Source organism: Leptosomus discolor, chromosome 3 (genome assembly GCF_034619465.1).
Source record: "Leptosomus discolor isolate bLepDis1 chromosome 3, bLepDis1.hap2, whole genome shotgun sequence".
Lineage (NCBI taxonomy): Eukaryota > Metazoa > Chordata > Aves > Leptosomiformes > Leptosomidae > Leptosomus > Leptosomus discolor.
This window is the reverse complement of record NC_141393.1, coordinates 40,441,109-40,455,194: the sequence shown is the minus strand read 5'-3', so window position 1 is coordinate 40,455,194 and position 14,086 is coordinate 40,441,109. Positions and strand designations below refer to the sequence as shown.

At 39.5% G+C, this 14,086-nt stretch overlaps 1 protein-coding gene across 4 annotated transcripts in view; it reads left to right on the top strand.

Moving 5' to 3' along the window:
* Positions 1 to 14,086, top strand: part of DPF3 (double PHD fingers 3) — a 166,217-nt gene that overhangs the window by 102,068 nt on the left and 50,063 nt on the right. For 2 of the 4 annotated variants that reach the window (XM_086462346.1, XM_009952632.2), the window contains 3 exons: positions 235 to 362; positions 4,251 to 4,346; positions 9,048 to 9,126. In XM_086462346.1, coding sequence (XP_086318472.1) covers positions 235 to 362; positions 4,251 to 4,346; positions 9,048 to 9,126 — 303 coding nt within the window. Of the gene's footprint in view, positions 1 to 234; positions 363 to 4,250; positions 4,347 to 5,389; positions 5,429 to 9,047; positions 9,127 to 9,449; positions 9,492 to 14,086 lie in introns of all 4 variants that reach the window. The other 2 variants (XM_086462345.1, XM_086462344.1) reach the window with 2 other exon arrangements.

Sequence of the window (14,086 nt, the reverse complement as noted above, 5' to 3'; positions counted from 1 at the left end):
GCAGTGTGTCCAGCCTTTTTTCCTGTAAGCAAACACGGCAATTGAAAAGATACCATGTTTTCAGTAAAAGAAATTAAATCTATATGGAGATCCTTAGTGGTTAAAAGAACTTGAAGAACTCTCCTTCAAGATAGAAACAAGCTTGAAAGTCTGTCAGTTGTCTGCTTGTCATCTCTGTCCTGCTTATTAGCTGTCTGGGGGAGACACATACAGTCAGTGTATTTTGTTTTTCAGAAGTTGATCTGCCACTGAAAAAAGATGGGTTCACCTCAGAAAGTACAACTCTGGAAGCCTTGCTGCGTGGAGAGGCAATAGAGAAAAAAACGGACACTAGAGAGGAAGACACTATACAAGAAATCCAGGTAAAGGAGAGCCCAGGGCTGGGTTTTACAATTTGTCTCTAAGCCTAGTAGATTTTGTCCCATGGTGGAATGGTGCATCTGTTGATAGTTGTGTCGTTCTACTGTCAAAATGTTATCAAACCACTGTGCTACACTGTGATGCTCAAAATGAACTTGGGATCTCACACACTTCTCCTGTTACAAGAATCTTGGTCGTTTGGCAGTGTGCTGCACCACTCCTGTGTTGGAATTTGTTTTGCAGCACTATGAGATGATTACATATAAAACTGACAAGCAGAGATGATTCCCAACCATAAACTGAAATTCACTGCCTCATATTTAAAGTGAATTTGGACATGGATTTGAATTGGGATTCACAACTGCTGACTGTAGACAAAAAGATGTAATTGCCTTGCCTGTTTTTTTTTTTTTACTGAGAAGCCTTCAGGAAGTACACAAGCAAAATAAATAATTAAAAATATTCTAATCTTAATTATCCCAGTTATTATTAGTGATGCAGGTATGAAAAATATTGTCTCTTCACACACATCATGGCTTGAAAGTTATTTGTCAAGGTTTTATTTCATCCTTTAACAATTAAAAGCAGAAATACATTTGTGGGTCTGTCATAGAAGGAATTTAGCTAATAAAAAGGGTTCTTATAAAAGTGCATGTCACTTTATAAAGACATCTTAAATCACTAGGAAAGCGGGCCTCTCCTGGGGAAGCAGCAGCACACCTTTGGAGATGCTAAATCACCATTGTACTATGAGTCTATTAGTGATTTTTAGTGAGAGCCATTGGCAATGTGCCAAACCTGGTAATTTTGACTGAGATGCAACATGTTGCATCTATACCTAAAACTAGTAAAAATTTAAGTGGGCAGCCCCATGCCAAATGAAACAGAAGAGTATGGACATCATATTACTTGGACCTCAGTCCTACTGGTCTTTTTGCTAGAAATTTCACACATGTAAGGGCAGCAAAATTAAGTCTCCCCTGCCCAGTTACACCGGTAAAGAAGCACCATCAAAGAGGATGCTCATGGAGTAGGAAAAAGCTTGGCATAAGGCCTACTCTGTGTTTCCTTCTTCAGTAGTGTATCTGGGTCTATTGAGCTGAGCGCTCCAAAGCTCTGTTTATACCTGTTTCCAAGGTCACAAGAAGTCATGGTGCAGCATCCTTATGAAATTGACAAGTGCCTTTGGATGTTGTTATGCGATGTGAGCTCCCAAATTATCCCCAGCAGCAGTCCAAGGAAACAGACTTCAGACATGGTGGAACTGACACCAGTCTGGGCATTGCAGAGCAGGGAGAGGGTGCAAAAATATACAAAAAGTTTTCAGCTAAACTGCTGTGGCTGTGACCTGTCACCTGGATGCTAGTTTCATTAGAACAGATGCAAAAGGCATGTCCTGCTGTTGTTTCTTATGCAAGCACAGCTTATCTGGATTCAGTCTATACAACAATGATTGCTGAAGCCTTTACTAGTAGCCAGCTTTCAGTGTGTGCTTCGGCACCTGGCAGCTAGACTGTACCAGATTGAAATCATGATCAGTGCCTTTTATCCATATGACAAATAAGAGAATGCAAATCTCTCTTTCGTTCCTTTGCATGCTTTTCTGTGCTGCAACTTGAAAGGGTCCAGTCTCAGTGGTGGTGAGAGTGAGCGGGTGGGATAGATATAGCCGTAGTTCCCACCGCCGTTCCCACCCTCTCAAACTCATAGCATCTGCCAGGAGAAGAAGGCTTGGTGCTCAGCTGCACTGAAGTACCTTGGGCTGGAAACTGTTGTAGAAAGTCAGGATAGCAAAAGAGAAGTTACTTTGCAAAAAAGAGAAAGGGTTCCTTCTGCTAAATAGATGCAGTCATTGGGACCTGCTGTACAGCTGGTATTTACTGGGGTTGAGATTTTGCTGTACAGTAAAGTGGTATTGAGTGAGCGTCTCCATCGTTTGCTGGAGAAGGCTTAGAATAGCCTTTTGACCATGCGTTGGAAAGGCTATACCCCTTCTATCAAGGATTAATGTCATTACCCTGGCAGTGTCACCGAATTACACTTGGTTACTTATTATCTCTTTCCTAAATCGATGCTGCAATTTTAAACAAAGTGGTTTGTAATATTTTTCTTAACTGCTCTTGTGTACTATTATTGCTGTAAACTAGCTCCTTCCCCTCCCACATATGATATGGTGGCAGCCCTCTTTTTTTTTGGGTATACTGCAAGATGTGAAGCAATGTGAAAATACAAACTCATATCAGTGAGTTTGCTTATTTTATTACATACCACTAGTCTCCATATGTACAACATTTTCCAAGTGCTTCAGTTTCCTACGATGAAGTCAATTAGTGTATGCAATTGCATGAATTTTGAAGAAACATTTTATGTGTGCAGAACTGGAACTTGCTTAACTTTTACACCCTCTGGTATTTAGTACTCTAGTCTTATATGAAATTGTATTTCATGATGGTCTGACTTCATTAATAGCCCCCTGAGATTTAAAAATAAAAAAGAAGAAAAAAACAGATGAAGACTTGATCCTCTACCATGTTCTAAAACTTGTTTGTACTTTTTAAAAGGGACACTGCCCAATATTAGTCTTAAAAATTTAGCTGATAAAATAAGAATAAACTTGTATAGTTGATCTTCCAGATAGAGACTTTTTAAAAGTGAAATTGCTGTTGTGTTCTTTCACACAAATTCAAAATTTGGTGCTTGAGGTATGTAGGAAGGAGAGAAAGCAACTATGATTTGCTCCTGTTCTCCCTCTGCTGGCTCTCAAATAGCTGTTAAATAGAAATTATAGGGAAGGAACAGATGTAGTAAGACTGAAAAACCTCCCCATCAGTTTAATGTCACTGACTTGAATCTGCATCATGGCTGCATGTTGTGATTTGAATGAATGGTGGCATGGCAAAGATAAGTTAGTGATTCTGGATTAGTCCCTTACAAAATGGCACCACACCGTGAATGGCAGGAGTAGCTAGGGCCCATCTCTGTATTTCTAGCAGACATGCCAAGGGGTGAGGGGATTTCAATGAGACTTCTTTCCCCATTAGTGTTGTGACAGTTTGTCTTGCCTTTGTCTGTGTGATGTCCAACTTCTGCATGTTTTCAGAGTGGCCAGCCTGTGTTAAATTCTATAGAGGTTATATTTCAAAAGATCAAGATAAAAGGACTGAAATTCCCTGGCCTGGGCATCTCACAATTAAGTGAGATAATGAATTATTGTTCCTATTTAATAATTAATTGAAGGAACTATTGCTGTTGTTCCTATTAACTTCAATGAGACCTGTACTTCCTTAGCATTCTCATGCAGCAAGACCTCTGCTTCCAGATTGCAGAGTGGTACCTGTGGTGTAAGCCCTGAAAAGTATTACTTTCTAGATCCACTAAATATGCTGGAATATATGGAGGAATTTTCTCTGGTTTTGCTATACAAAGAAGAAAACTGTGAGCTACTAAGGAGAAGAACACTGATTTCTGTCTACTTAAAGTGCATTCTCAACATTAGAGGAAAACAAAACAATTTAAAGTGCAAGAAACCAAAATTAAAGAATCATGCAAACAATTTCCTAGACAGGGCCTGCAGTTATGCACACTGATACTTGTGTTGTCTCAGGATATCAGTACTCAGTGATGCCACTGTTATTTCTTAGGAACCTTTTTTTGTAGTTGACTGATATTAGTGGTATTTTTTAATAAGAACCCCCTGGAGAACTGACGGTGGAAAGGAAAGCAAATTTTTCTTTAGTGGAAGGAAGTAGGGGTTCTGGGATCTGATTTGGCATTATGTCATTAATCAACTGTAATTTAATAACCTGCAGTCTCTGTGGTAAAGAGCAGCAGTTGGTTGTATGTGTCATCTTCTTTTCTTCTAACCATTCCTGTTTATTGTTCAACCACAGAGGGTTTTAGAAAACGATGAAAATGCAGATGAGGTGAACGAGGAAGAGGATTTGGAAGAAGATATTCCAAAACGAAAGAACAGGCCTAGAGGACGGGTAGGTGGAGAGTTTACTGGGATGGAAAGGAAGGAAGCAGACCTCTGCTTTCGAGTGTGTATTTGTCACATGTATTGTATATGCAAAGTGTATATCCATGGATATATGTTAGTATAACACTATAGGTAATTTTCTGTCATATGGTCAAAGATTTTAAATATTTTTTTTCAGTTGCTTTTTGTGAATTACCAAGAAAAAGGACTATTTTGAGAGTAAAAAGTTGGGGTAAATTTATTATAGTGTCATATTTACAATTGTAATGAAAATGGTAATAATTACAATGACATCCTGCTATTACAATGCTCTTACTTTAAAACAACATTTACTAATTACAGAAAAGCAACAACTTCAGTCATGACAGCCAAAAAACAACAAAAAAAAAGTAACCTGAACTGTGTTAATATGTTTTGCAGCTTTCTCCAAGGTAGCACTTTGTGGCTGACACTGGCCCTCTTGAGCCCATGGCAAATCTTCCATTTGCTTAAAATGGGCAATATGTTATCCTTAGGGGAGTCTGTGTCCATTCTCTTGCCTAAGATGTCTTTTCAGAATTTCAGCAGGGCACCAGTTAAGTAATGAGGCCCACATTTTAAAACTTGGAATCAACATTTTCAATTGTGGCCCCTTAAGCTAGGCATCTAAATAAACATGAACACAATTCTTAGCAGTTTCAAGCATTTTCATCTCTCTTTGGCTCCAGCAGATGCTGCAGGGGCACAGGAGCTCTAGAAGTACCTTTTGATGTGTTTGTAGGAGTCAAGCAAGAAGGGCCACATTTTAGGCCAAATGAGCAGGATATAATAGCTTTTGAATAAGAGAGAGACGTGAAACCACATTGAATACTTGCAATGTACTTATGCATCAGACCCTCTCTTTTGGTTTCTTCTGTTGTTATGTTGTTTCAGTTTTCTGCTCCTCTTTATTTTGGAGCTTAAGTCCTTTAATATAAGATCAAATCGCTTTAATAATTGGATAAGTATATATTTCACCTTCCTTATTCTCAAAATCACCTGAACCAGTTTCTTTCTTTCTTTCTTTCTTAGCCAAAGACCCCCACCTGGAAAAAAATTTTCCAGAAAAATGTAAGTTTCAGAAAATTTGTATGAACCAGTAACCAAAACCAGGAGTTAGAATCGATACATGCACACAAGCTTGACTGTAGTGATCAACTAATATTCCAGGCTAACAACTCTTTTCTAATAAGTTGCTCTCACATAAATTGTGCATGCTGGTTAGGATGAAGGAAAGGGCGTGAATAGCTAAAAGAGATATACTGCTTAGAAGAAGGGAATTTGCTGTATGGATATATGCCAGGCCTACACAAAGTCCTGAAGTTACTGTTACATGCAAAGTTTCACTCCCCTGTTCACGAAACTGTTTCAGAATAATTCTGTTACTTTCTGTCTGCTGCTGAAGGGAAATGAGTTGGAGGGTGCTAGATGTCCCATTCATTTTGAAGCATAAATTTGTATCTTTTTTTCTGCCCTAGAACCAGCCTCATTATTAAATAAGGCAGGAGCTCTTGCCTTTTTCTTGCAACTAACTCCTGCTCTGCTAGTGCCCTGGCTTCATTCAGTGCAAAAAAGAGAAGTCTGAAGAGTGCCAAATACTTTGAGCAATTTTTGGTTTTATTTGATGGCATCAGTAACCAAAGCAAAATGTGGTATAAATTAGAATTTCAAAATTAGGGCCAGATTCTCTAGCTAATGAAAACTGGTAAGCCTGAATTGCGTCTGGTCACGAGTGTTTTGCCACTCTTCAAACAGCCCTTTTCTAATGTGGGCCTGACCCAGTGCAGGGAATTGAGGCTAAGGATTTGAAATTATGGGACATGAAACCTGGGCAGCACTTTGTTTCTGGGAAGGAGTTGGTTAGGGTATTTTTAGAGGGCAGAAGAGGGGAAGGACATGCATAGGAAACTAGATCCTGAAGAGTGTGGCCTTTGGGGGTTCAGAGGAGTGAGAAGGGCTGACAGCATCGATGCAGGATTAATGTGACAGAATTACTGCTCTGGACTTTCCAAATTGCACATGCTCCTTCCTTTCCCTACAGCATGATTTTATTTTTAATCCTGGACTCTCCATCTGTCCCTCTGGCTACTCTCTCTGGCTGCTTCAAGGCTGCTGTGCCATGGCTTCCAGGCCTCACGTGTCAAGTCTCATAGTCTTTGCTGCATCCCATCAGGAGAATGAAGGCAGTCGTGGATGTCTGAATTCAACAGACTGGAGTGCTGACAGCAAGCATGGGGCACTCAGTTTAGTGCCTCTGGGGCAGCTGCTCAGTTTACTATCCCCTCAAGGCTAGCCCTGAAATCATGGGAGCATTAGGAAGGACACTGAAGGCCGAAGAGATGGATTTATGGAAGGAGCTTTTTAGTATCTTTGCTGGACAGGGAGAATGTGGTAGGAGCTGGGAAGGACAGTTTGCTAGGAGATATGAGAGGAATGCAGCTGCACCTGTACGGATTGTCTGCTCGTCAGCTGGATATCCCATGGGACAATTTCAAAAGCACTAAAGACATTTAGGAACCCAAGTCCCTTTGAAAGTCATTGACTTGAAAAATCTCCCCCTGTGTGTTCAGTGCATGAAAAAATATATCTGACGTGCGGTCATGACATGAATGCTGTACCCTTGCATTTCTGTAGAGAACAGTTTGAAGGGGAACAGCTGGCTGTAAGACTAGTGAAACTCTGAACAACAGACCTTAAATTACCATCTTATTCTGAAAGGTGCCTATGTAAAAATAGTACCTTCTTACTCAACAGATCCGTTCTCAGTGTGTAAACAGAGTCAGACTTACTGACTAGTGCCAAAAATAAGACTTTACAGCTTTTTCACAGCCCTGAAAAGCCAGTGCAGCTGATAGGATAGGGAAATTAGATCCTAATCCAGGTAGCAGCAGAAATATTCATTAAGGGCCAATTGCTTGTCTCTGTGAAGATTCTCTGACGAGCTGAGGTTTGTGTAGGAGCTGCCATGGACTGAAATGGAGCTTGCAGCACATTTTGCAGCAGTGAGGGAAGAAAGGAACTAGCCTGGGATTGATTTCATAGCCCAGAGGGGGTTTACAGAGCTGGCAGTCAGAGAGAAAATATTGCAGACTAGTAAAATGATTTTATGTGATATGGTCAGTAAAGTAGTTTCCACCAAACAGTTGTTGCTGGCCTTTCCAGGGTGAAACTGCTTTTCAGTTCACTCTTACAAATCTCACTGTGCATGTGTGTGCTGATCTGCACAGAAGTCTCTGCAGAAGACAGAGCTATACTTGTCATACCTACTAGTATTTACCCCATCCAGATAGCTTCAAGTCCATGTCTTTTCTTCAGGACTGTGTTAAGCGTTAGACCTGAGCAATCCCAGGGAAATACTGTGTGAAGCTTTTGTAAATACCCATTTTGACAGACTTTGGCAGGCCAATGTAAAACTGTTCCTTGTTCCTTTTCTTTAGGTATCCAATGGAATGCAGCTCGAATAGTACTAGTTCAGTCCCAAATCCATGGAAAAGGGACAGAGCTTCTATGACCCCTTTGTGTCTAGGGTACTAATATTCTCAGAATTTCTACATCTTCTCCAGCTTTACTTGACAAAGCTCTGTCCCTTTCTTATTTTCACATGCAAAAGCTTGAAGGATTTGAGTCAGTTGGCCTTGTCTAGGGTGAGAAACATCGATGGTTTAATAAGAGGAGCAGCAGAAACAGTTTTGTTGCTTTTACCCAGGAACAGAGTAGCTGGCAGAATTAATAAAAGGCTATCTAGCCATCCACCTGCAGATCACTTCCTCAAACAAAGATCAAGTCTAAAATTGTTGTCATCTGCTCACTTTACATTAGTGAACATGAAAGAATTGAAGGCCTTGGCTCAGTTCCCAGTTCCACATCATGGCCTCCACCGTTGGACAGATACGAGCTGTCCCCTTGTTGGCATCTCAGCTGAGAAGGGTCAGGACCAAGTAGCTTTGATGCTGAATTCCACTCTTACCCCTGGAGCTCAGGACAGAGCAGTCTGTGCTGGAAAGAAACCGAGCTTTTCAGTTTCCAGGGCTGCCAACTCGGTATGTTGTAGGAACACAGAACTGCAGAGACACCTTTCTGGGTAATTCCCATTCTCTGTTATTGCAGGTAGCCATGTTACCTAATCTTTTCCACTAACTGACCAAAGCTCCGTTTTATAATTAGCCATGGTGTCTTTGTCCCAGAAGGCCATTTCGAAACATTGCTTTTCAGCTAGAAAACAAAACAAAACAAGACAAAACCAAAACAATCAACATCCCCTTTGAAAATATTAAAGGAAATTATTTTACCTCTGTTTTATCTGGGTTTCTGTTTTCTGGCTGATTTATTGGTTGTATTTATCCTCTAGCACCTGTTCATCTATTCATTCATTCATGTTCAGTTAAACAAGGTATTTGAACATCTTCAGAAATGAATGTGTGATGATACTCAACTGAATATGTGCTGGCAGGGACCTACTGCTATGGATGAACAGTTTGGGTTATCTGTGGAGGGGATCTCCGCTGCATTACAAGGTCCATTAACATAGTGCGTATCTTAGGAGATGAAGGGTCAAGCCCACCCTTGACAAACCTGTATGAAAGCTGAGGATTTGTTTAGTTTATATTGCGCATTTTTCATAGAAGGGTGAGGGGCACAAGGAGACCTGAGCGATGATGGAATAATGTTAACATTCCTCTTGTCCTTGCAGGCTCGGGGATCTGGAGGTGGCAGGAGACGGAATGATGCTGCCTCTCAGGATGATCATGACAAACCCTATGTTTGTGACAGTAAGTAGCACCCAGACAGCTGATTCTGCTTCCAGCCTGGTTCTACCAGCTCAGTGCACTCAAGGCTTCATCTTTCCCTTCCAGCAAAATATTCTGCTGCTCTCTGACTTGCATGTTTGCCACCTGCTGCTGCTGCTGCTCTTGATGTTTTTGCATGAAGGAAATAAAATTAAGTCCTCCACAAGACTCCACTTCCCTTTGCCCTATAATAAATCATCTCTTATATTTTCTTTCTCTTTTTCCTTCTCTTTTTCTGGCTTCTCTGCCTTTTGTCTTCTTTTCCCCCACGTAAGATTCACCCTCTATTTCTTTCTCTGTTTCAGATAGTTACAAACAAAAGCATAACTCAAAAATCTCCGACAAAGGTACTTCACCCTTGTTGTATCTCTTCATATATTTGATGATTCTCTTTTCTTCAGTCCTTTTAAAATCTCACTGGGCTACATTTTGAAGATCTTATTCTCATCCCTCACTCAGAAAGTACTCTTGTAGCATCATCAGGAGTTGAGGCCTCCTAAGAAGCAAACACAACTGGAATGCTTTGTTTTGATACATATTCACTTTGAATATGGCCATGCTGTTTGACATCTCACAGTGGAACTGCACATGAAGTGAGGCATTGCCCCAGCTGAAAAATTATACCAGTGCCCAATGCCCAAACTGAAGAAGGATACCAGAGTCCTAGTATGAGGAAGGAGTTCAAAATATGATACACAACGTATGTTTTTTTACGGTCTAGTCCTTGGTGCTTTCCTTCTTCTTTTGATATTCTTTTTTGCTTCACTATGTCATTTCTGTGAAGGGCACTTATCTTACCCATATACTTTTAAGGTCTCCCATCTTAAGGCTTACTGTAGCGTGCACATGCAATAATCATTTGTGATACTGGGTGCCTTCTATCCTATAAAGCAGTAGCCTAATAAAAGTTAATAGAAGTAGGAGAATAGCAGGAGGTCTTCATCTCTGTGAAGCAAACACGTTTGGTGGTTTTGAGGACAATTAGAATCCCCTTTTCTCCACTGTTTACCTATCTTGCAATGCTGCTAACCTTAAAAGACCAGCTGTTACTATGTCAATCTATGGGGGTATTTCCTGCTTATTTTTAAGAACATGAAGAAATAAGGAGCATGCTTGGTAAAGAAGAACTGTATTCCATGTGATCAAATCATGTTCTTTTATGGTGAGACCACATGACTCTGCACAGTACAGTGATGGACATGTTGGGTATTTTGCTTCAGCAAGGTGAATATTCTAAGGGCAATGAGTAGAAATGGAAATACTTGCATGTGAATGGGAGTGTCTGAATACATGAGCAAGGAGGAAGATCTTTTTGGCATATGAAGACTCAGGAGATTTTTACTGTGGTTAAATAGCTGTCCTCGTGTGTTGGAAGAACTAAAATGTGTCTTCTAAGACTTCTCTGGGAGCCCAGTATCTATCTTGCTGAAATCCACAACTTTCCTCTGCTGTTTCCTGTGCATAACTCTCTTCATCTCTTTTCTGGAGCATCTTTCTAAATACAAAGACACTTGTCAGTGGTAGTAATTTTGAACATAATGACTCTTTATTGTCTGATCTTGCTTTGCTTTTGGACCAGAGAACTTTACAGAATCGGTTTACACAGAACTCACAGCATGCATAGTAGTGATTTCAACATAGTAGATAAAAAATCTAAGATATCAAAGCAGGCAGCAGAAATCTGGGATGAAGTCAAGGCTCTGGTACATCGTTGTACTGATGGAATTTTGCCTTGGCTTACATTTTGGAGCATAAATTTCCTCTTCGGTTTTGGAAATATAAACTTTCCTGTTTCATTTGGCTGATACCTTTCATTTTTAGGAAACTCACAGTTAGAGGTGAGTCATAAGGAGATTTGGAATCCAGAATTTACACAGTGACTCCTCCTTTTCTGTTGTAGATAGCTGGGAAAAAGGTTATGTGGTAGCAGAACTCTTTCACCTGATTGGAGCAGAAGGAAAGAACTGTCCCGGTTGTAGTGCCGTCATCCTGAAGTAATATCCTACCCTTGTTAACTTTCTGTAGATATATTAAATACAATTCATTGTGAAGAACTGGCTTAAGTTGAGGCATCTTTCCTGCTTGGGTGGATTTCTTGAATCAATTTTTTCTTTGAAAATATTTGCTAATTATTTTTGTAGATAAATCTCAATCTAATTGTCAAAGGTTGAAACTGGTTTGCAGTACACCATGTGTGGATATTTTGGACAAATAAGTTTTGTTTTACATGAAAACATGCAGGTCAAAAGTAGTTCATCTATTCATTCATTCATGTTCAGTTTCCTGTTTGGGAAAACATGATTCCCACAATCACATTATTCGTATAAATAATTACCTTAACGAGTTGACACTTTACTTATTCTATATACTATTTTATTTACCTCCAGCTTGCTTTTTCTGCAAGTGTTCTGATATTTGAGTTTGGAAAGTGACCACAAAGAAGAGATCATAAGCGTATCTGAACCAAATTAATTTTCTTATTTAACTGCATGGGCACAAAAAATGATTTGTGGAGGAGAACTACTCTGCTCTTTTTTCATAGTTACACATTCATACTTATGGGAAACAAGAATATATCACCAGGTTTCAAGAGCATTAAAAAGGTTATGGGAAAAAACTAGTCTTTGTATCAGTAAGATGATGTAAGAGCAGTACCCAGCTGACACTGCCCCTTGTGTTGGAAGGTAGCAATGTTGTTTCTGAAAAGGCCCGCCTGTTTTGGAAGAGGCATTCAGCTATACACAAATATTAAAACTGGTCCAAATATTAAAACTGACTTGAAATAATGGAATTCCTATACAGAGGGAAGTTTTCAAAGCTCAAAATGTTTTGTCGTCCTGTGTTTTTAAGAAAAGGTAGTTGGTTTCTTGTTTTGTGGAATTAAATATTCTGAAATACTTTAGTTGATTTTATTGAGTATATGCTGTATCAGCAGTTCAGAATAAAATGTTTGACCATTCAAAGCATCGATAAAATTTCTAACATAATCATGAAATCAAATCAGCAAGTGGGAAACTAGTTGATCAAATTTTCAACCAGTTGCATTGGATAGTGTGGTACCTTGAGCTCCCTTGGGATAAACACTTGGATAATGAACATGACAAGGCAGCCTGGTGTGAGATAGGTATAGACTGGAAATGGTAACATAGCCAAATGGATCAGCTGCTGATTGAGACCAGACCAAATCAATAACCCATTGAATACCTGGGTAAGAGCTGGTGCCTTAAAGGATAGTGAAAAGTAGGACTTGAGGAGCAAAGCCAAGCCTCTGAAGTTAAGCAAGAGAAGTGGATTATAAACCACCACAGCTGTTCATGATAAACTGGGCATGTGATTTTTAAAGGAGGGACAGAGTGAACAAATGTGTGAATACCTACGTGTGTAATAAGAATTGAGGTTATGTTGTTGTCAAATGATCAGCTGAGGAACTGTCAGTTCTACCACAGCAGTCTTCTTAAAAATCTTTCCGCTATTGTCATAATGTTTATTATATACTATTTACTATTTAAAAAGAAAAAAAAAATGTTCTCTGAGGTTTTATCTAGAAACTTGTATTCTGGTGTAAAAGTTGCAATCAGTTGCAGCACCTGAGCTTCATGACTCCAAATGTCTACTTCCTCTAGCCAGAGCCATTAGTTTGTGCTGAATCTCTACAATTATTAACTTTCCTGCTGTCCATCCTCGTTTGTCTGCTTTCATTCTTCTCATGTTGCCACGGAGACTTACCTACGTACATACTACCATCTTTGTTTTCTGTCCCTCTATGGAAGATTTCCCTTGCCCATCTCTAAAAGGAGTGGTTTCTTTCTTTTCCTTTTCCCAGTATGTCCCTGTCTCCTTTTAGTTTTATTTCTGTATAAACTGCTATATTAGCATAACAACTTACGTTTGTATCATATCCTTTATTCATAGTCCCTCTGAGGTCGAGATATGCATTCAGCGCCATTCCTTGTGCAAAATGAGGATTGACCGAAACCTTCCTATGATTTCTGCTGGATCAGTGACTAATGAAACCTTGCATGTACCTGGAGACACTGATCCTATAGAGTTTTGTAGAAGCTGATTCTTTTGTCAAAAACTCCAATTTCAGGTTTCTCTAGTTATTTAACCTGAATTTTCTCCGCTGCAGTCTAAGCCCAGCAGTTCTTGCTCTGTTCTTGGTGGATTACAATGTCTTCTTTCTGTGTCTGTAAACTGTTACTGGGGCTTCTTTCAGCTGTTTTCCTAAGCTTGTTTCTTTCTTCTGAAGAATCGCCAAAGGGTCTTATTTAAGGAGCAGTGGCCAGAACTAGGTTGAATGTGCTGTTCTGAGGACAGAAGCAGTTCAGAAGACAAATGGTTGGTACGTTTACATGTAATTTACACTTACTTATAGAACTTGGATTTATGCAACTTGCTCTATTACATACTTATGAGAGGTACAGAGATGACTGACCTAATAGGATGCTTAGTAAACCCTTTTTCAGTGCAAGATGCTCCTCTCCAGTGCTGTGTCATGTTTCAGTGGCAAAGGAGTTTTCATCCTTGTCCACCATGTGAGTTCATATTTGATATGCCATTTGCTATAGGTTCTTGTTGCTTCCTTGTTCAACCTGTTTCTACTCAGACAGGTTTATCTGTCATCTTTACTTTCCTCATTATACTGCTTTGTCCTGTTTATACTGTTTTTTTTTTTAATTTTTATGCTAGATGTCATATTAATATTTACTAATTATGTTACTGTTTGAAAGAATTATTTGATTAGTGAAGCTCATATGATATATTTTTATTAATATTCCAATATATTTGCCAACAATCAGTTCTCTGCATGTTTGATTCTTTCACTCTCTGTTCCACCCTCCAAATTAATGATAAAAACAGGGCCAAGCATTGGGCCCAAAATGGACTCTTTCAGGTGCTTGAAGATGCAGTAAGTTGCCTTGTGAAGTTTTCAAAATATTAG